This window comes from Lampetra planeri, unplaced genomic scaffold, assembly GCF_965212315.1.
Source record: "Lampetra planeri unplaced genomic scaffold, kcLamPlan1.2.h2 scaffold_817, whole genome shotgun sequence".
Lineage (NCBI taxonomy): Eukaryota > Metazoa > Chordata > Hyperoartia > Petromyzontiformes > Petromyzontidae > Lampetra > Lampetra planeri.
In genome coordinates, this window is record NW_027615639.1 from 1 (window position 1) to 23,286 (window position 23,286).

Consider the following 23,286-nt stretch of genomic DNA (forward strand, 5'->3'; position numbering starts at 1 on the left):
AACGGAAATCAATTTTGACAAGTTGCCATTCAGATCGGTGGCTAAAATGACCAAAAATTCTGGATAAAAAAACAGAAAACAAGGTGAAAAAACTTTTGCCATATTGAACATTTTTTAAACTGCTGTGGAAAACACATTGGTCGATATCAAGTGCACTGACTTTAATCAATGTTCTTTGTTTAAAGTTAAATTCCTGTGTCAATCTTCATTTGGGTGACATAAAACACATAAACTCTTTGTGTCCTTCATTTCTTACGTCATAATGAGGGTGTCCTCTCCTGGCTCCCCCAGCACCCCCATCAACATAGAGTGGAGAGGAGGTGAAGCTATACTTGTCCCAGTTTCTGCCCTCATCAAAACTCAGCCTGCGGGGGAGAACAAGAGTGAGATCACAAGTAGATCATCACACAAATAGCACGTCTGTACGCAAACTCAGCAGAAACATAGTCTCTCTCTCTGTTTCTGATGATTGAGTGGAGATGAGTGAAATGACGAGTCCTACCAAATGTGTCTGATGGGCAGAGGTGTGTGTCGGATGGCCACCAGAGTTCCTCCTTGATTCAGGAAAAACACGCTGTACTGTTCCTGAAAAATCTGCAGACAACAATCAGTGTGAGTTTATTAGCCTAAAGATGAATTCAGACAACAAAGCAACAATCGTTTCAAGCCGATGGCAAATATCCTGCATGCTGCCTTTTATTTGCTGTTTTACAGATCATATCTTGTGCGAGGTTGCACATCAAAGCTCAGGCTTTTTTCTCTGGGAACAAGCAAATTGTGAGAAGGAGTGGAAACCTGTGAGTGAGTACCAAGTCACTTCCTCCTTATCTCACAACACCGGACCAATGTTCGATCAAATGAACATAACACATTCAAACGTGAAGAAAAAACTGAATGTAGAAAGAAATAGTCCTCTGTGGTGGTACGGATTCTGACTGCTTCTGTAGACTGATATGAAGTACAGTGTGTACCATTCACAGCAACCATACCGTTTTCTCAGTCAACCTGGTCATATTGACCAATGAATGTTTTATAACATATTGTAAAGTAATAAGCAGACAATAATCTTAATGCGACTCTAACTTGTTCCAGTAAGATGTATTATACATTTTATATCAATTAGTGCAACCTTGTATTCATAGAGGGCCCTCACTGGTTGTACTATTGCACAGCAGATACAGCTGAGAGTAATGCAATAAATCTTTTCTTTTTTTTCAAATTTTTTTTAAAATACATTTTCTTTATTTATTTCACACTTAAAGTCCGCTTGATTGGATGGGGTTACAGTGGGTCCCTGGCGTCTGGGACCTATATATACATGCTAATACTGTAATAATCGATAGTAAGAATAGTGTGCATTTTTCATGGAGCCCAGTAAAGCATCTACATCTATCTATCTATCCATCTATCTAATACAGAGTAATTCACACTCTGAAATTGGAACCTAACATAAATGTGCATTTAGTCATGTTAGTAATGCAGTTCAAAGTTTATCATACTGCACCTCTGTCCAGGTGTTTCCAGCATCAGATGTGATGAAAATGCTGACGTTCGTACTGGTCAGTTCCGGTCCAACCACACCTGAATTGAAAAGGTACAGTTTTCACGACTGTTAACTTTACATTTGTTGCATACTGTTAAAACACAGAAGTTGAAAGCTAGTTGTTATTTCTTTCCAGCAACATAAACACAGTTGATTTAGCGAACTGTGGTCAGATGAGAAATACATTCTTTTTTACATTCTGTGTTGAGAAAACACGTGAACAGGCATGATCAAGGATCATCTGAGTAGACAACAGTATGGATGTACAAATCAAATCATCTCACCAGATGCTATAATAACTCCTGGAGCTGAATCTTCGCTGACAATATTTCCCGAGGTGTAAGGATTCTCAGACACGTGAAGGTGCAGATGTAACGAACAGTACGGCTGAGAAACACGTAGGATTAGGTTTCCAAACGAGAATGTGAAGAATATTACAAATTTAAATGATAAACAGTTATAAAAGAGATATTGAAACAGATTTTTATCCTCTGATCATGTACTGGTGAAAATTGGTGGAGTATTTTTGAGCAAACAATGGAAATTCAAATAATCAGATACATGCGGTGTCAGTGGCCCACTTACCTGTTCACAATAGACCTTGTTTCCCTGGAGATCGGTTGTCGGAGCCTGTAGAAGATGCCAGTCTCTTCCTTTGTTGTATGTGATATAAGTTTTCACTTGGTTCTCAACAACTTTATTTGACAGGAACACCCCTTTAATCCCTGCAACCTGCAAACATGAGAGTTGGTAGAGAGCGGCAGAGGGTGGAAAAAAAAACAACAAAAAAAGGTGTAGAAAAATAACCATAAATTATTCAAACTTAAGTAAAGCCGAAGACCTAGTTCAGAGAGGATGAGATGTCAGAAAGTGATAGTTTTTCTGACAGGGAGCACTATTTTGGACCATCTGTAGGACTGCACAGAATCAAAACAACATATGGTGCAGCCCCAAGATATTTCTTCTTCTTTGTATGTATGCACAGAAATGAAGCCCTGCTCTTCTACTGATAAAGCACACATCTTGCATCGGTGCAGAAATGACCATGTTAGATACTGAAATGGTTGGGTATAAAATAAATAACGCTGAATATTATTATGGAATATATTTCTAGTCACAGAGATCAGTGATTGATCATTGTTAAAAAAAAATGTGATCATCTAAAGTAATGCCACATGTCCCCGTACACAAATCTTATAGTACATAAAACTGCCCAACATCTGATAAAAACAAAATGAATAACCAGCCTTTGTGTGATTCATATGACTTCGTACTTGGAACAACTGTCACTGTCAAATTTTCTGTTGAATGATTAATCGTTTACTGAAAACAACTGACAACAGAAATAATCCGTGCAGCATTTACTCTGGTGTTCAGATTGATAGGAGTGTACAGATGGATGCTTGTGAACTACAGTAATGGCAGAATCCATGATAGACTTCCTGCTGAGTTTTGATTTATTTGAATTTTGGCATTGACCTTTGACAACTGGTCTGATTTACGCAACTGATTTTGACACAAAAGATAATCCGAGCAATGTCGGGAGGCTGTTTTTGCACATTGCTGGTTTGTCTACTCACACACATAGACATAGTATGTAATCTGATGTACGGTAGTCGGCTGTTTTGGCAGCCGTCTGCTTCCATTTGATCAAAATGTTCCAGTTTTAAGACACATGGTGTTGATAGTGACTTCCTACCAAAGGAGCAAACACAAAATTTGTGAACATTCACGAGAATGACACAGTCTTCTAATAACTACCACCCAACAGCTTTGTCACTACGTGCATACCTCATAGAGATCTATCATGATGTTGCCCTCCGGTCCTTTACTGCTCACGACGTTCTCCAGCATCAGGGTGAAGAACAGCCCTCTGGACTCAGACATGTACAGGTTGTAGGACTCATTCTGATGCCAATCTTGAATTGCTGCTACCCACCTGGTTATCATCTGTGCTGATGATCTGCAAGTCCTAAATATATGAAATTCAGGAGTTCATTAGATGCAGGTTGCTTAGGAACATGCAGCATCCCTGTCAGTAAGCCATCATGGCACACTGGTGATTTGTCATTTCATGATGGTATTCAGTCAGGATTGACTGCAGTTAGAGTTAAGATGAGGTTGAAAATGTGTCTCCATCTCAGGGCAATTTGATCATTTCAGAAATCTGTTTTTGACACGCTCTCCCCTTAAACTAGAATGTCATGCAGTGAAAGTAATTCAGTGTACCTACTAATCCAGAGTGCACTGTGAGATACGGATCATGGGAAGACAGGTTTTACAATATAAAACCTAATTGCATCTTATTACAATATAATTGCATCTAATAATGTTTGGAAACAGATCCAATGTGTCAGCACACATTATAAGCAACTCTACTTCGTCATCATGACAAAGCAACATTGAGGGATAAAGACTCCTTACACATCTGCTGAAAGTGCTTCACTCACCAAACACAGTGTCCTTCCTACCTTTGGCAGAGTGTACTTGGGAAGCTTCAAGGGTAGAAGGAAGTTCTTTTGTAAGACACATAATGGACAGATCGGCCACCTACTGGGACCTAGAAAAGCAGTATGGTGAAAGTTCATCCGATTTGAGGTAGATCAAAGTCATTGTGCGCCCTCGTTGCTAGCTGCTCTGAGCCATAATCAAAACTCATGGTTTGCAGCTAATGAGGACGTGAATTAAAGCAGAGATGAGCTGTAGCATACACAGCACAGTGATTTCAATTTCATGCCATCCTTTTCCGAGATAATGGCTCCTTTAAGTTTATTAAAAAAACATGACTTGTACATTAAGATGCAATTGAATGCAGTGGTTTTACTGCTTTTAATTGTCTTTTAATGAAGCCAAACATTGTAATAAATACCCACCTGGATGAAAACGTACTCATCCTGAACCACCAGGGAATTAGGGATGATAAATCCAGGGAAAGGCTTGCCCTTGTTTCCATCAGAGCAATTCTGAAGTTTACAAGTTATGTACCTGCGACCCTGTGGGTAAGCAAGACATGAGTGCTAAATATATTACAAAGAGAAAAACAAACAGCCTTCCTTAGTCAAGGCTTTAGCTGTGCTTATGCTGATGGCATTTAGTGAACCTTGGAAGCAAAATTTTGAAAATCCTGTTTCTCACGAAAAGATAAAGTTGGGAGAGCTGTCCCAGTGTGTTAGCATCAGTCAAATGAGGCGGTCTCCCCAGGGACGGGGTATTGACGCACAGGGCTTTATGGAAGTGGCCCCCCTCCTGTCTGTGCTGTGGCTGAGGAAAAGAGCCAAGCTACAGCGCGGCCTTTGAAAAATGAATTAGCTTAATCGAATGAAGAGCCTGAATGCGGAGGTCTGCGAAGACTTTTAATAAAAAATTCTCAGTGAAAATTGGGAATAAATTGCAAAGAAAGTTAAAATCATGTGATGCGACTAGTACCAACCACCACAGTAGATAAATGGGGTTAGACCCAATGTTTTCAATGTCTCCATGGTAACATCATCTTATTACTTACGCCCATCAGAGATGCTGATCTCCAGGTGGATCATTCCCTGCTCTTTGTCCAAACCCAGTCTGGACCTGTATATCATGGCAAACAATGAAGAACTCTAGCTTTCGTTGTTTTAAAGGCACATTTCCAACCACATTTGTTTTCATCTTCAATAAATCAGTTGCTAATTGTCACATCCACCCTACCCTTCCCCTCATACTGTTTGTGACTTAATGGTGAGCCATTCAGAACATGACAAATATTGTTATGTTCATGTTTTATTTGAAGGGATCATAGGCAGATTGTAATGAATACTCATAACACTGAATACACAAATCAGAATGAGACCTCCTATGTTTACCTAAGGAGCTGGTGCTGCAAAGAACCCTCAACTGTTCCACTAACTTGTCACTTCTTTTAACATTCACCAACTGAAGTCTCTGAAGACCTTTATGCAACAGCTCCACGGTGGAATAGTTTGCACACGTCTAAGCTCAGTCTCACTACCGGGCCAACATGGCCACCACAATAACGAACGTCCTCACGTAATTTATGGTGACGCAGAGGATGCAGAAGGGCAAGAAAGTGGTGAGGAAGGAGAGCTGTGTCCAACAGAGACTTAAACTGTATATCTGGATGATGGATGAGCTAGTAGGGATTCAGAGGGATTTCGGGTTCTTGGGCAATTCAGGTAGATGGAAATAAATCTGAAAGCAGAAAGAAAAAGAGGCAGCAGACTGTGCTGTTTTATTAACAAGCCACCTTGGTCACATTACCACAAAGAAATGTCTTTCTAGCCCCGACAGTGAGCGCTGAGCTCAGTTGGCTGTGAGGCTAAAGTTACAGTTAAATCAAATTTCAGTGGTTGTTGTTGTTGTTGTTGTTGTTGTTTGTAACTTAACTCAAAGTCAGTTTTAGTTTAACCACACCAAAGCTGTAGATGTGAAAGCACCCTTCATCCACTTTAATACTCCACTACTGCAGGGGGTCCATGAGTCAAGTGCTTTACAAGATGTAAATCACACAAGGACCTGAATGACTGAGAACCTTCACAGAGTTAGGCAGTTGCAGATACTCAGTTAGTTATATGCCACATACAGACAGTTTTACAGCCATACACAGCCTACAGGCCCCGAAAATTCACACATTTGGAATGGGAGGGGTTGCAATCTGCAATTAGTGACACACTGGTCCTTTTAACAGATGCATCATTAAGGATGAGACACAATCTTTACAGTCACTAAATACCCCACAGTACAGTTTGTACTGTAACTGTTCTATATGCTACTGACCTGACATGATGAAACCAAACCATCACATCATATTTCAACAGTTACAGCGTATTAAAGCTTGTCTTGATCAGAAAAGGATATGGCAACAATCTAAACCTGAAAGATGGTTATAGTTATTGATAATGCAGTCATATGATTGTGGAAAAGGCAACTAGTTATGATATAGGTGAAAATAAAACAAAAACAAAGAACGAATGTGAAAATGATTCACACATGTATTGGCCCCACAGCCATCGATGAGGTTTTACTGTCACCAGAGAGGCAATATGTTTCATATTAAGACGTTTCATCTCAACTTTGAACAGGACAAAAAGGATACAGCTTTGATCTTTACTGTCCCCTCAAGTGCAGTCATACAATATTCTTATCTATAAACCTGATGGACATCTGACCAGCACTGCCCTTGATGGGTAAGGTGTATTTAGCCATTTCATTCACTCTCAATAGAGATTCTTCATGCTGGCGGTTAAGTGCAAAGCGACAGGAGTGACCACTTTTGTATTAATAGCAGCTGTTGTGACAGAAGATGGGCTTTTCTCATTTTCCATAGCGTGTCTGAAGTATAATATAAAAAGCCCCCCATCCTGCTTCTCTCAGCACTCTGTAATTGCCTCACAGCTCCATCTCTTTTAATGGACTTTCTGTCAAATACTTCATCTAATTCTATCAGCAAACAGCAGCCCTTGCTCTTAAATAAAGCCCTCTATGTTCCACAGTGTTCCCATATAATTAACACATAGGCCCATAGTTTCAAAGGCTTCCAGTTAGCATATTTTCGTAAATCACATTTGGACGATAACACGAGCGAGTGCAGAATGTAATGAATGGAAGTCTTTCACAGTGGATCTCTACGAATGTGGGGGACAAATTCACTGTCATGTTTTTATTGACGTATTCCTAAAAGACAGAATATTTCATCAGCAAACAGGAGGGTTCTACACATTAATCATAAGACTGGAGAGCCAGCTTTCCAGGGTGTTTTTGTTTGTCATGAAACAAGAGCTCTCTGTGCTTCCTTTTGACTCAAATTTCACAACATGCTGTTTATTAGGCCAGAATTTTATGTGGAAATGTCAGAAAGTGTGTCGGAAATGTCAATATGATGCAAAATACATGTGATTACAAGGGAAATATTGGCAAATGCAAGTACTGGCCGTCTCCAGTATCTCACCTACAGTAACAGAAACCATTCAAGGCAGCGCAGGAAAACCAGATCAATGGCCTTATATTTCTGTTTTCCGTCCCGTGGGAATTATCGTATTTTGTTTTTGTTTAAGACCGTTGCCATGCCTACTGGCCAGTGAGGATGTGGTAAGGATATAACATGGAGTAGTGCATTCAAACTACTGTATGTGTTTTAACTACACGGCTGTCTCTGACAAAATTGGTTTGCAAAACATTTAGTGATGAACTCATTTAAAATTACTGATTTTTCAGTAAAAACGTTGTTGTTTCATTAATCCGACACTGCCGTCTCAGTGCTATTGGACCTATTTATTGGCTTAATGTTTAAAGGCATACTGTTTCAGGGGGTACTTAAATGTTTTCAAAGGACGTACGTTAATGGAAGGTTTGAGAACAAATTCACCACTCTTCATTTTTTAGCCAAAAGCTATTAAAAACGTTATGTATGAAACATTTATCCTGGGCTAGAATCCATCTGTACCCAAATCAAACAACTAATAACACTAAAACACTCAGAGACACCAAGATGTTCTCTTTCACTCTGAGACCAATACATCAGACGGTCATTGTGCACAATGCCAGCTCTCTACCAAAAGAAATGAAAGACGAATGGATGTGGTTAGATTTGTTGTACACTGTGGTATCCCAGCACTCTCCCAACATTTCACAAGCAGAAGGCATTCAGCAAATCAAATATTAATTAGTATGTGTAAACTAGATGCTTAGTACATAATGTAAAAAAGGAAAATGTAGGCATACATTATTTATCAATACAACATCTGCCTCCATAAAAACCAGATTCATTCAGTCATTCATTCCATAATAAAAAAAAAATAAATCTGCCAATGCTTGAAAGGAATTTCATTCATTTAACTTTCAAGTGTCATCAGTTTGAGAAAATATAACATTTTCAAACGTGTACCTTGTACTTGTATCTGACTCAAACACACCAAACATTTAGCCTGAATTTAAATGAGCTGTCGACTGATCAGAAAGATGTAACATTACTACAGTTTGCATCCGTGCTGTGCTGTTCCCTCTTCTATGTCATCCAGCTGAATCTGAGAAACCCGTCAGAATGACGATCAGAATAAATACAGCGTTTTATGGAGTAAGTAAATATGTTGACTGAAGCCTTTTCCCAAATGTGGATGAAAACAAGAGAAACAACTATATTCAACGAATTTAGGAATGTTACACCTGCCACTATAATTGTATTTTGCAATTGTATTTGTATTTGTATTTTGCTGTCACGTCTCTGTCCCTGAAAGACGAGCCCTCAGTGAGTGATGGACGCTTGATCTCACCAGTAGAATCTGTTGGGGATGACGTTGTCATGCACAAGCTGCCACCTCCTCCCAAATTCAAGAGAGACGTAGAGCTGAGAAGTGAGAAGAACCATATGAGTCACAGCATTTTTCGAAATATGCAAGTGAATTATTTGCTGATTATTATATAAGCACCTTTTTTTTATCATGAATAGTTCATTTGGAAAAGCAGATTAAAACTGATTTTAAAAATGAAAAATTTAACAAATCTAGCTTTTATTACATTCAATGAATATTAAACATTTGGAATTTTAAGGCTATTTCTATTTTTAATTCATAATGCATCCACTTTAAGGCTGCCCTTTCTCTGTTTTTGAGAAAGAACTTCACGTTGATGCTAATTGAATATTTCATCGCTAACAGACAAATCTGGGGAGAAATATTTAATAAATGATATTTCTTATTGCCTATATTTATATCTAACAGTGCACTGTAATACTTTTTTTTAAAATCATCGTGTATATAAGTAGATATTATGAATTACCATTCACGAAATAATGAGAAAAAAATCTGTTTACATTGATATATTCTATGCAACACATACAGACAGACAGTGTTGTGTTTGAAATTACATCTTATTTTAAACCCTCCACACCCGCCCCACATCCTCCCACACACACACACACACACACACAGACACACACACACACACACACACAAGCGTAAAGCCAGCAGACCACTTGTTAGTCAGCTGGTAGAAGTATTGTCATCTTGCAAGAATGACCGAGCAGCAAGAATCCAAGCACCGTCTTTACAAGGATTAGCAACATCATCTTGACATGTCTAAGGGCTTGCAACTTTTAAAAGACATGACAGACGATCAATAAATGGAAAATGAAACCATTCTAAGATTAATTTCATTCTAGGAGTGATGAAAGAGGAGGGAAAAGATGAAATTTACTTTTACAAAGACATACAGAATGACCTAAAGGCAAACTCCTCTCCAGCATCTATGTTTTGGTCCGTTGTTGGCCGAGCTTTCATCTTCCTCCCTGCACCATTTATCTCACTTCTCAGGCCCTGACTGCTTCTCTCTCTGAAAATCAAGTGTTCCAGAAGCAAGCTGGGGAGGCGAGTTTGATGTCTGTAGTGTTGAGCAAAGCGGACAGCCAGGTTCTCGCACAGAGTAATGAATTCGTTGTGTGATTTAATGCCTGCGATTTTGTCTCCGTGTGTATGAGTGTTATCAGGTTTTTCTCATGTTTTGAGGACATAAATATGTTTACAAGGTCACATTGACCCCATAATGTGTGTGTGCTTGTTCCCCATCGGTTCAGATAAGGAGTCTGCAGCCAGACCTTCTGACTTGTGTCTGGGAACAGGTGATCCGCTGGTTTCTGTTGTTATTATCCAAATGAAATCTTTGCTACTTTGTGTCGCAGTCCAGTTCTGTGATATATGACGGACCACTCCTACCAAGCTAGCAAAAGTATGATCAGCAAACAAAAGACATTCAACATCCCTTATTCTCTTCAGAGACTTGTCGTGTCATCGTTTCAGTTTTTCTGTCACGCCATTTGAAAGCTCCACGGTACCTTTTGGTCGTGGCTGTAAGCCAGAATCCAGTCTTCCTGCTCAGGGTGAAAAAGAAGGCTGAGGATATCAAACGCTAAGCTGTGTTTCTGATAGGATGCCCCCTCGTCAAGGCTAATGAGCAGGCTGCTCTCCACCTCCGGGTCGGTCAGTAACATGATCTGAGACGAGACAAGAAAGAAGACAGGGGAATCAGTGGCCCGACTTGACAGCAACCACGCTACAGGGTTTAAGTGTGCCTGCACAGCAGGCTGCTCCTGCAGGGATACTTTGTGGTGAAAAAGATAGCAACACGTAGAATCTGATAACATCTGACAGGCAAGTTCTTTTCATAAACATGCATCAGCAACTTACCTTCCTCTTGTTGTTTGGGCTCACATACAAGTAGCTCAGTATGGTTTTGGGCCCAACATTCTCATTGAGTTTCTCATAAGTCGTCCCATAATCCGTTGACCTAAAATTTAATTACGGATAAAAGTAAACAGAACAATCAAGCAACACCTCCTAGTTTAGATGCTGATAGTGTTATTAAGCATGTCAGGCAAGCGTAAAATTGCAACAGCAGAATTTATGGAGCAATTTGCTAGATGAATGGAGATTTCTGTAATTATCAGAATAAACAAGATGATCCTGGGTAGCATGCATGTCGAGGGAATGAGATATTATTAATATTATTGATGCTTTGAGTTGCAAACATTGTAAATACGATGCTTATGAGTTTCGTAACTTTAATGAGGGGCACAGTCCAATGAGAGATTGAAAAGAATCTACAACAGCGGGGCTCACAAAACTTTGTAAACCAGAAAAATAATGAACTTCAGATTAGCCTTAGTTCCTTATTCAGGAAACACAGTTTACACTGGAGATTTCTGTCAGAATGTGAATGGTCACCACTTTAACTTGTATATTGCCTGGTAGCTGCTGGGCTCTTACCTCCATAAAGAGCTCTCCGTTACTCTGCCGGAGTTGAAGTCGTAGTATTTTGTCAACATGAGGATTACCTACAAAACACATCACACAGATTACTCGCTTCAAATGACCCGGTCATCTGCTTCATGACACATGGGGACACACAAGAAACAAGTCGTATAAGCTCACATGTTTTTTGACAGACAGCTTTATTAAAACAGACCCTGTTGTAAATCCTCCTGCATATTCTCAGAGGGAAGGTTAGCATATATATAAACAATATTATCATGTTTTTCAGTCCAGGCTGATGCCTCATTAATATCATGGAGATTGTTTTTGTGAAGGATAATAAAATGTAAGGTGTATTTTACAATACACAAGTATTTACTACATGAAAAATAGATTTGAAGGGGTCTTGTCAAAGACTTGATACCGATACTTCTCACTGTGGATGTTCAATCTGTGGTTTACATGCACATTATTAGCGTTTATTATAGATGCAATTATTATGAATTAGTTAACTTCCATTTTTCTTAAGTGAGGTGATGCTTCAAGGAGAAATATCTGTCCACCTTGTTTTACACGTTGATTTCAAAAGAATAATTTATTTCCTCTGTAAGTCACTGTGTTTTGTAAAACTTCAAAAGCAACACAAAGTGAGTTGTTCTTATCGCACACTTCAGCCTTTACACGTATTAATCGCTGAAGAAAGGCCCTGCCTCCTCTGAGCGAACATAAAATTCACTGATCACATAGCTCTCTTGGGAAGCTTTTGAGGGTCTGTGGTTCAGCTTTTTATGCCTATCATCTAATTACCAAGTGTTACGAGTGTCTGGGGTAGAATTTCCTGTACAAAGCAAGGGTTCCATCTTATTAGCAAAAATAGTCCTTGGTTTTTTGTTTTTTGGGGGGAATTTTATCAAAATACAAAAAAGTTAATTCTCATCTCTCTTAGATGAAAGCAATTGCTTTAGTAAAAACTTCAAAGTAACTTTTGCACATTTGCCCATTTGGCCGTAGAATCATATTCACTATTTGTTTTATATAGCTCAATTGCCCGATGTTCAATGTCTGCAGAAATCCGTTTTCTGATGCTGGTGCAGTACCACAAAATTGGTATTACAGTGGTAATAACCCTGAGTTACAGTTGATTGTCTGATTTACAAAATCAACCTGCTTTAACTCCTGAAATATTAACCCACAGCTCTTTGAACCAAACTTTCGAAACTCCTTAAGCATCACTTTCAGATGTGCAGGGCTCTTGGGGGTGTCATGCTGTCATTAGTGTGTATGTAGCTAATGTAGAATTCGGGTGGATTATGTCTTTAATCGATAAACACTTGGATAGAAAGTAGTGATGGGGTGTAATATTGCCTAAGTTGCAGTTTTTCCAATTGGCTAAGTGGCACTGACATGAAAAATTACAGGGATCAAGAATTGTGGTCCTGATGCTGCAGTTACATCCTCACCAGACAGCGACAGTTGGAGACGTTTGATGGAACCAACAAATACCAGACTTTGCTCCAGGAGAACATCAGCAGTGTCCATGTGCAACTGCCAAGACTTTCTAAAACACAAGACTTTTCAGCAAACCACTATGGATTCACACGTCAGACAACAAATTCCTAAAATGTTTCAGAAGGAGTACCATAAAACCAACCACTCATGTTGGCTCTAGCAGGAAGAAAGCTTTGCTGTTACATAACTAGACCTTCACCAAGGCTTCACATAGCAACACATAATAAGTTTTGAAGATGTATTTATTTATGTATCTACTTATTTTGGGAATGGGATTCACTTCCACAACAAGAAAGTGCCCTATCTTGTGGTGTCGGGCGAAATTCAGCGTTGACCAGTGGCTGTGATAAACACACAAATTCACACAGGCCATCATCAGTTAGTCACTTTTTCATTTTACATAATTCCGCTCAATTCCTCTCAGTACTTTCTTTTATCAGTCACGTCAATTTCAGTACATAAGCCACTTCACTAGGTCCACTTGCGCAGTCATTGTGTTTGAGAAATCCTGTAAGAGCGATATTCATTTTGTATTTATTACAGAGATACAGTTGAGTTTCAAGTGCATTATACTGAGATGGGTTCAAGTATAATAAGTCAAACTGGTACCTGTCTGATAGTTTTAGTGTAAATATTACAGGCTTCATTAGGGTAAAATTATTAGCTGCTGCTGATTTACATTGTGTTAGGTGTCCAGTGAGTCATTTCTAAAGAAACATGTACAATACCTCAATATAATACCAAAAAGTTACCTCCTGCTGTTAATTATTCAATTTAAACTTTACAGTTCCAGGTTATTTCCTAATTATTTGCCCTCTTTGTGAATACGCTGACAAAGCAAACTCTGGCGCTGCTCTTTTTTTGTGCTGAATGGATGAAACACTTTTTTATGAGGCTATTTCAGACATAGTCCACATACACGTTATGTTATAATAGTGGTACCATTTGTCTAGACTTGGCTCCAAAGATTTATGGTCTTCCACTGAAATGGCCGTTATACCCTCCAGAAGTCGTAGCCTCATGGACACTGCCACACACAATAGAACAACCCACAGCGGTCGGAAAATGAGGATAAATTAGATCCTCCTTCTGTGTGGCAATTAACTTTACGCATTCACTTGGGTGAGATCCAGGCATGTAATTTGCATCCAGCACATTACTGGCCCACAAAAAAGTGGGGTGAAGCTTCATGCCTGCAGTTAAGACATTAATATGGTGATACAATATTCACTTTGTAGATGGCTGAGTGTGAAACAGGTGTTTGAAGTTCAGCATGTCACACATGCCATCACATCACTATCATCGAACAAGGGCTCTTCTTTTCATGATTGTGCCATAATAACACAGTGTACCCTCTGAATTCAAATAATAATGTCACACATTAGCATATCTTTCCCTTTGAATTCCAACTAAGGTGTCATTTTTGATGTCAGCCACCACGTAGTGCATAGCCCATTAGACTGCAGTTGCACCAGCATATCCCTAGGATTACCTGACATCCAAGAGCAAGCAAATTGATTTTTCATCCTCTAATCCTCTGTAAATCTGAAACCTTGGAGGTAAATGGACTGAGGTGACTTTGATCATTATGTAAGAATGAATAGAGGCTTAATGGTGACTTAAAGGGCTTAGGTTGAAAAGATGACTGGTGTGAAATGAAGGTGTTGTATGAGAAGCAGAAGGTAAGGGGATGAGATGTGTGTGTGTGGTGGCGGGGGGGTTGCTACTGAAGGATGACCACCTGAGAAAAATTAAAGGATGGATGTGCATCACAATTCATTACGACTCTCACCAGCCCGTTGATCCAGCCTTATCAGCTGCTGGAATCAAGTTGCCTCATCAATAAAACTGTCATCACATTGAGCCACTGCAATTAAACAGATGGATGATTCCATAAAAGCAACTGTTGCAGCAGTTATGGACTGGAATATTAATAGTAAAAACAGCTAGAAGGGCAGTACATAGAGTGCATATTGGGGGGTTTTAAAGGTATTTTCTTGCTATGTTCATCAGATAATGAGTTCCTGCTTGGCCCATGGTCTGGTCCCCTAGCCTGGTACTTTCTTCAGACCCCCAGAGGTCAATTAGCTGTTGGCGGTCAGTTTGGTGTACTTGTCACATGCATTTCAGAACAGACTCAGCAGTACAACGAAATGTTGTGGACAAGAGGAACTAAGCTAAAGGAGGTCGGTAGATAAAAACAGTGAAACGGGGAATTACAAGTCAAATGAACACTAAAAAGACAAAAATTGGATTCAGTTATGTCTCCACGGCTCTCAGGACTTAATATCAGAATGCTGAAATAGTAATCATCATGAATATGATTTATACTGTATATCCTAATTATTTCATTTGGATTCAAACATACAAGACCAGCGAAATTACCAATGATCGACTTTTTAAACTTAAATATCGTATGGTGAGCAAGACACTGTGATACTATCGTAGTGTAACTTTTTTGATGTATTTATTATCTCATCATGAATATAATATCTGTGCATGAATGATATCATTTTTGCAGTTGGATGTGAAAGCAATCGCTCTCAACACTGGACTGACATTAATAATTAATAACAGGAACTACACCTCAGGTCTAAAAATACAGGAATCATCCTTCAAATATAACTTCCACAAGTGGGATTTGGGGAACATCTGTCTACAAGATGTTATCACCACCAGCATATTAAAAAATGTCTGGCAATGTCGACCATGGAGTATAAAACATTCCTGATAAAAAATAAACAAGCGTAGCAAGCAAATCCAAACATCCCTGGGGTGAGTTTAGCATTAAATAAGAAACCTCACTTGGTAAAATTACCACATTAAACTGCATCATTTAACACAGCTAATAAAGAAACAACTGTCTATTTCGATGACGTTCTTGAAACACCCCCACTATTGATGAAGCAACAGGCAGCCGTAAGCACGTCCACGTGTTTTTCAGTACCACGTGAGTAATGTACAGAGGCTTTGGTCTGCCAAATCAATTTATATCATTTCATTAACAAAGGCAACATTTCATCGTGGAGCAGATGCTGGGATGAAGATCAGTTGTTTGAAGTCAGAGCTGTTCGCGCTCCCATGGAGAGCAGGTCAATACGGTTATAAATTATAAAGCAACTTCACAATTGTGTGTTAAATAATACTGGTATTCATGGAAAGCATGACATAGTCGAGTCACAGTGGATAAAGGTTCTGGAGAATGTGACTCACTGGGAGCAGAAAGTCTCACTGGAGTTTTCAAGGATGCTTTCTGAGGAATTTGAATTCAGCTATGTCATTCTGTGACTTTGCCAGAGTGGAATATAATTGATCTGTGAACAGCTAGCCAGCATACGTTCAGACAGCGAGGCGATACTCCGTCCTCCTTCTTTCAAGCAGAACAGCAAGCGTCTGACTTTATCTGGAAACTCATGTCGAGCCCCGTGTAGAACCAGCAGCTTTGTTGATAAGCCGCATGAAACCGCTTCCTTCTACTTCAGGCTCATGTGCTCACATCATTTGCTTCTTCACCATTAATGAAAGTCTGAGCCAGTTCAGCCGTTGGACTGCAGCGACCTGCTGAGCATAGGCACTTTAGTCTGCATGAGGGGGGTTTGATCAATGCAGACGAGATTAGACAGCAAGCGGGTTTCTTCTTCCACTCCAGCCAAAATGTTCTTCCCACTGCGAGAGGATGTGCTTTTTTTATGAAATACTTTTAAAATGGTGAAATGGGAGGATATTATCTGACAAATTCTGGACTTTCTAAGGAACTAAATATCTTAAGGCATAAAATAAAACAGCTGGTTAGATGAATATGCAGGCATGGATCCCTTGCACACATATGCCTTCTTAGTGTCATCAGCTGTGCTTGGAAATTCATCGCTGCAAACACAAACATCAGCTACAGTGGGAAAATGTGAGGTTTTTCTTTCACTGACAGGATGGTGAAACCAATGTGAGCGAGTAATGACTGTAAACTGCAAAATGAAAAGTGGCCAAAGACAGAACAGCAAACAGCCGTCTGCCACAAGAAATAAGAAAGAAAAAAATAGCACGACATCCCGTTATGTATTCCCTCAGCCAAATCCGAAACGAAACTGTAGCCAGATTAACACTGCACTCAGCAGAGAAGGCAGGAAACCCAGGAGGCGAACACAGCTTGCTGATAAAAATATATATATATGTATGTATAAACACTGCAGGATTTCAGTGTTAAGACTAGTTCACCCCATGAAGACATTTTGGCTGAGCTGAGCTAAAATCAGTCTGTATGTAGTTCCAGTGCAGGGCTGAGCTGTTTATTTATGCTCTGCAAGCATTCCGCTATCATGTATGTGTCAGGACAATGCTACTTTTTCACCTGTGGTGTCAGAAGACATGTATTTCATGAATTTATTTCAGTATCTGTAGCATGGGTGGGAAATGTTCACTTCTGGAAAAATGCAACATCTCCTGTTCCACAGTCTGTCACCAAGAGCAGGTGGAGGTCCACATCGACAGGGGCTGTCAGAGCATGTCAGCATGTTTGGACTATGTGCGTCTAAGTCGTACTATTTACTACAATAGTGTTTTGGGTGTATCACACCTCAGTTAAGTTAGCTGCATTGTATTGTATCATTTTCCATGGTTTATTCAACATTAAGGATGCCACAATTAAAGATTTTCCAGATGAAATTGTCCTCTCCACCTCCAGCTCCGATATATACAATTAATCGATATACCGATATACCTATACAGATGTGTCCACTGCGTGAATAAAATAAATAGGAAGTTCCTGTTCTCAAGTTCACTGTGTGTTTGTGTGACATGATGGGCCTTCATGGGTCACTTATCACCCTGGTAATCCTTGACTATTTTGCTTGTATTCAAGACTCTAGAAAATAATTCAGTTTGAAAATAAAGTGCTGCAAAATAGAAGCATCATGATGTACTTTTTTTGGCTCTGTATGCTTTCTCACCTGGAGTGACCACCTCTTTTGGGGTGTCTCGGGCCAGATGTTTTGGTTTACACTTGAGTGCTATAATTGTGTTAGCACTGGAGGAAATGAATCACACCAAGCAGGAAAAGGAACTCCAGTTACATTGAACCTTACTAAAGCCTGTATGTGGAGAGCAGCGGACGCTGTGCTCTCTGTACATACAGACATTATGTTTTAACATTTGTAAGGATGCAAACCCCACTCGTCACTTTGTATGTGAAGTGTTAAAGTGCGTCAGTGCAGTACAAAGGAGTTACAGCTGCGCCATGGGGCTGTGCCTATATTTGTGGCGTTTCTTTCTCTCTCTCTGGAGCGCTTTGCTCTGTGGTGGCTGAGGGAACAGTACATGGGCCCTGTTGCTTTTACTTCAGTGACAATACAAAGGAACGGCGGCTGAGACCAGATATCTAACAGAGAGAATGAATTTCTGCTGCAGCGATCTCATTCTGTCACTCACTACTACCCAAAGCTGGTGACCATAGACAAGTGTTGGAGAGTAAATAAACTGGTAAACTGAGAGTTTCACCCTCTGGCTCATGCTGGGGAAGTTAGTGTCTCTACTTTTTTTCCTTTCAGCTGGGGTGGATACCCCATCTTTCTGCTGATTGAGTGCCCCCCTTTGGAATTCGGTATAATAAATATGAAGCACAAGCTTGTTCAGGTTGAATAGATGAATATTACAGAATAATACCTTTGGGGAAAAGTCCAAAAGAGTCCAAACAGAAAACAATGTTGCTTTTATACACAAATGATATGATCTCAAATATTCTTTGTTTTTCCTGGTGTGTAGATCACTACACTGGCTTCCTGTGAGTCAATGGATCTTACTGTTGGTGTACAAATCACTAAGTGGTCTAGACCAAAATATATCCTTGACTTATCATTAATATGAAGTATCCAGACCCTTCAGGTCATCCGGGACAGGTCTACTGTGTGTTTCCAGAACCAGAACCAAACAAAGTGAACGGCTTTCAGTTATGATGCTCCTCACCTGTGGAACAATCTCCCTGTACACCTGTGGTCTGCACAAACTGTCAATTCATTTAAATCAGGCTTAAAACGTTTCTGTTTGCTACAGCTGTTACTTAGATTCCGCGTATCATTTGATGATTTTAACGATGCCCGGATCAATATTCTGCACTTTAATGTAATTTTTATTCTCCTGTTCTATCCGTTCTGTTGTGATTTTATGATGTTTGATTATATGTTTTAATTAACTTCTATTTATGCATTCTATTCTTTTTAGTAAGCTGTCTTTTTACATTCATGCTTTTCTTTCTTTTTTTGATGTTTTTTTCATGTTTTTTTTAAATGTTTTTAATGTTTTTTTCTGCTTGTGTAAAGCACATTGAATTGCCTGGTGTATGAAAAATTAATACATTTCTGCACATTTCATACCATTTGTATATTGTTGTCACCATAAAGTCACAGATATGTCTGTTGAAATATCCCCATACATCTGCATTTGCCATTTCTCATTTAGTGTAGCACTTATTTAACATTTTTCAGCACTCATACCAGCTACATCCTGCATATAAGCACTACAGTTTTCTTACTGCAAAACTTCAGGTGCAGTGATGTGACTTCACTGCACGGTTTCCAGTTTGGACTATTGCACAGCCTTCAGCTTTTGTTAGCCAGCCACGTCATGTATTGTGGATGCCTTCCTGCTCTATTGTCCTCACACACAGCCCATGTTTCTCAGAATGGTGTGTTTCATCTTATCCAACAATGCAATTGATTCATTTCGCAAAGGGTCCATGTGATAACAAATGGACAATCGTTTTTTGAATGGTGTGACTCAACTGCTTCCCTGCCTGCTCTTCTACCTGCACTCGGTGAATCGTGCCGGGTCTAGCTTCAGAACTACCTTCAAAATTTCTTCCGCATGAGAGATTTTCACATTACGTTTATCGACAATCATCCTGTAAAGGAAGCGTTCACACACAGAGGGAGCAGAAATAATTAATAAAGTGTAAACCTGTGTCCCCTAACATTCAGTGCTGTACATCCGTCTTCCCATCCCGCTGCTGTCATGACCTCTTTCACTTTGGCATGCATAGATTCATGTCGTACAATATATCTGAGATCTTCTCGATTTGCCCCCCTGAGCCATACAAACTCTTGTTCCACATCCAACTAAAAAGACATTCAAGGTTGCTTACAACCTTACATGTCTCTGGACTGTTATTGCAACAACAATAACATGGCATCCGATTCGGCATGTTCTCGCTTTTGATGAAGCTAAAGATAATTAAGAAAGACTGAATTATTTCAATAGAAGTAATAGATAGATTGAAAGGACAGGAGGAGCATGAGCATCGCATTCATCTCTGAATACTCTGCAGCGCTCTTTCAGCAATATGTTGGTTTTTGAAGGACCCTTCACATGTAAGAGTAAATACTTCTCTTTTCATCCATTGTGAGGTATAATGTCAACCCAGAATATGGAAGAAAATATTGACTGCATACCTGGCCTATCTCCAACCTGCTGACGAGTCAGATGAGATGTACCCAGTGCTCACTGGGAGAGGGGATTGGAAGCCATCAAAGTCAAACTATCTGAGGTACAAGAGGCCTCTGGAGAGTAGAGTCTCCAATAATTAAACAAAAGGTGGATTTTGAGCAGACTAGAAAATGTTCAGGTTGTTCAAAGCTCGAGGCGATCTTTGTTTTGAAAAGCCAAGAGCTCTTCATTCAGCTCCATGTAGAATTTGATGACAGACCCATGGTGGTAGAAACAAACAAAAAGCAATGCAAACAATCCGGTGCATTTCCTCAGTGAGCTTATCGCAAAGTGCCTATGTTGGTGTGTTTGCATGTTGATGAGCAGGATTTCAGAAAACTGCAGCAAACTTAAATACCCTGAACTTGTTGATGAGTAGAAAAATGGGCAGAGGAAACCTCTTCAATTTTGAGACGGATATGTTCTACATGGCAAAAACAACCCAGAATTTTTTTGTTAGTTTTGTTAGTTCTTTCTTTTTTTGTATCTTCTCTTTGAAGCATGCTGATTAATGATTTTTCTCTTGCAAATTAAGTCAGAAATTAGACTTTGCATCAAAATGCTGTCTGTGACTGACAACATGAATAATGGCAATGGCATGGCAGTTTCATGGCACTTCGGCCATGATTTGTTTTCAAAGCACGATCATGAGACAAGTGATAAAGACATTGGTTAATGAGCTTTCAGCAGCAAAACTTCAAGAAAGTTATTTTAACAACTCCATTTACAAATCGAAGTGAGATATCTAATCAATGTTACAAATATTGTGTCAGACTAATACAAAGCAGAAAATCACTATCAAATACATTACTTGGCACTTTCACTCATGCACGTGCAGACACACACATATACAGACAGCAAATGTGTATTTATATAGTATCTGTCTATTTAAGCCATTAGCAAAGAGCTTTACCGCTACCACACATTCACACGTAGCTGCTGTGTGAGGGGCTGGACTGCTGACACAAACACACACACACACACACATACACACAGGCGTCAGTCGCAATTATCGAGTCAGAGTCGCTAGGACACTCTGACACAGATTGGGGGGGTGGGGTGTGGATCAAACTAGTAACCTTTGACTCCAGGATGACCTTTCTACCACTCTATGTCTTTACCCTGTAACAGTTCATTAATTCATAATTGTGTCTCCCTCATTAGTCTCAGGCTGACCAGTGATGCTGGCCATTGTGAACTGCAACTGTTAGGTTGGGAGTGTGGTGTGTGTGTGTGTGTGTGTGTGTGCGTGCGTGTATGTGTGTGTGTGTGTTGGGGGGGGGGGGGGGGGGGCAAGATGCCAGAAACAGACTCATGCATATTTGAAACAGACCCGTTGACCTTCTCACCAGTCTCCCTGAAAGGTCTATTTAGGGGGACAGTGGTTGCTGAAAACTCTGCAGCTACATTTCTTTCAAAAAACAGAAGAGTGTCTGCTGCCAAGATCAAATTGCTCATTGTATCTTTCAGTTTTCACTCTTGTCTCTGTTGCGCAGCAGACGCCCAGTTTTTTTTTTCTCTTACACTTTTTTCATCCAATGCAGTGTGTTGATTATTCAAAAATACATAACCATTAGCTCTGAGAATAACTCTCTGCCTTCATGATAAAGCACTTTCTATGCAAGGTATTAAATAATATTGCTTCTGATATTAGTTTGAAAGGCTCCTTCCCTCCGGTGTCAAAAATAGCCTCTATTGGCAGCAGTTGTGTGTTCTGCATGGGGAACAGAGGAGACTGGGAGCTGAATATAATCATTGTTGCATTCACATACAGATGAGACAGGACAGACAGAGGGACGAGAGGGAGACACTGATTTCCTCCAAGTCCTGACCGTCCCAGCATCCCCCACCTTCAATCTCCAGTAAATCTGGTCTGTGACGTCTCTGACAACCTTTCTCAAGTGACCGCACAGGATGTTGTGGTCGCGCACTGACCACACTGCGTCAAAGCAGGTCCGTGCGTAAAATGGGTTTGGAGCACATTCATACTTACGCTGCTGTTCTCCCCGGACCAGTGCACCATTGCCTGGTTATGAGCCGTGTCACCGGCGAGAGCAAAACGTCGAACTTGTCAGCTGAAACTCCACCTGGTCGGGAAACGAAACCTCCTCCCCGCCCTCCGGTCTGACAGCGGACACAGTCTCTGCGCTCCTCGCACTCCGTACCGACATTCCAGCCGGCAGCATCCTCTCCTCCACCCACCGCGTCAGATATTCTATTCACTGCATCTTTTGAGCTGTTTTCGGTGACGCAGAGAGTCCGACTGTCCGTAGGTGAAGCACTTCGAGAGAGGCTGGAAAGTTTTGTCTCTCCCTCCCCCTGGATGCAGGTTGCCCGATCCCCCTCTGAAGGCTGCTCAGCTTCAGATGAAGTTTCTTTCAGTTCCTCAGCATCCGGTGACTCCTCGTTAAATCCAACAAACTGTCCCGCCGGTGCGTCCGCGGGATCTGTCTCATCCAGCGCCGAGAGTTCCCGGATAGATGCTGTGGCGAGAGGCGCGTGGCACGAAGGAACGCACCTTACCTCCGCCTGTGTTCCGCACTGGAAGGAAGTTAGGGTGAAGAGACAAATCCATTCTGAGAAAATGAGTAAAAGACAGTGGCCGGTGCGCCGTCTCCATTCTAGTGAAATCCGACGTGGAGCTCGTTAAGAACACATAGTTTGTGGTCCGGAGCGCTTGTCTGTCTTCACCTGGTGGAGGGGAGCCTGAGAATGCACTGTGGGCGGACAAGTGCTCCCCGAGTACTGATGCAAAACGATGCATCAGAGGAGGAGCTCGAGGCTGAATCCTGCACAAGAGAGGAGAGGGACCTTCTGCATCCTCAGTCAGTTCAAATCAGTTTTATTTTGTAAAGCCCAACATCACAAATTACAGTGGTCCTCGTTACAGTTGGCACAATACAAACCCTTCTGTCCAACTGCCAAAAACCCCCTTTAACAGGGGGAAAAGAGCCGCAGACAGAGGATCACTCTCCCTGGCACGGACAGAGCAGCAGTAGATGCGTGAAAAAAGATGCATGAAAAACTAGA

The 23,286-nt window shown here is 40.5% G+C and overlaps 1 protein-coding gene across 1 annotated transcript; it reads right to left on the minus strand.

Moving 5' to 3' along the window:
* Positions 1-4: 4 nt before the first annotated feature.
* On the minus strand, positions 5-22,739 carry LOC144742016 (VPS10 domain-containing receptor SorCS1-like; the record flags this gene model as incomplete). The annotated part of the gene is given in 19 exon segments (XM_078624514.1): positions 5-59; positions 257-297; positions 299-365; positions 503-594; positions 1,505-1,581; positions 1,828-1,930; positions 2,129-2,275; positions 3,335-3,478; positions 3,480-3,515; positions 4,015-4,049; positions 4,052-4,103; positions 4,417-4,528; positions 5,042-5,110; positions 8,806-8,879; positions 10,362-10,520; positions 10,714-10,813; positions 11,293-11,360; positions 22,250-22,323; positions 22,422-22,739. Coding segments are annotated over 19 exon segments (1,823 nt in total), but the record flags the coding sequence as incomplete, so codon positions are not given.
* Positions 22,740-23,286: the final 547 nt, after the last annotated feature.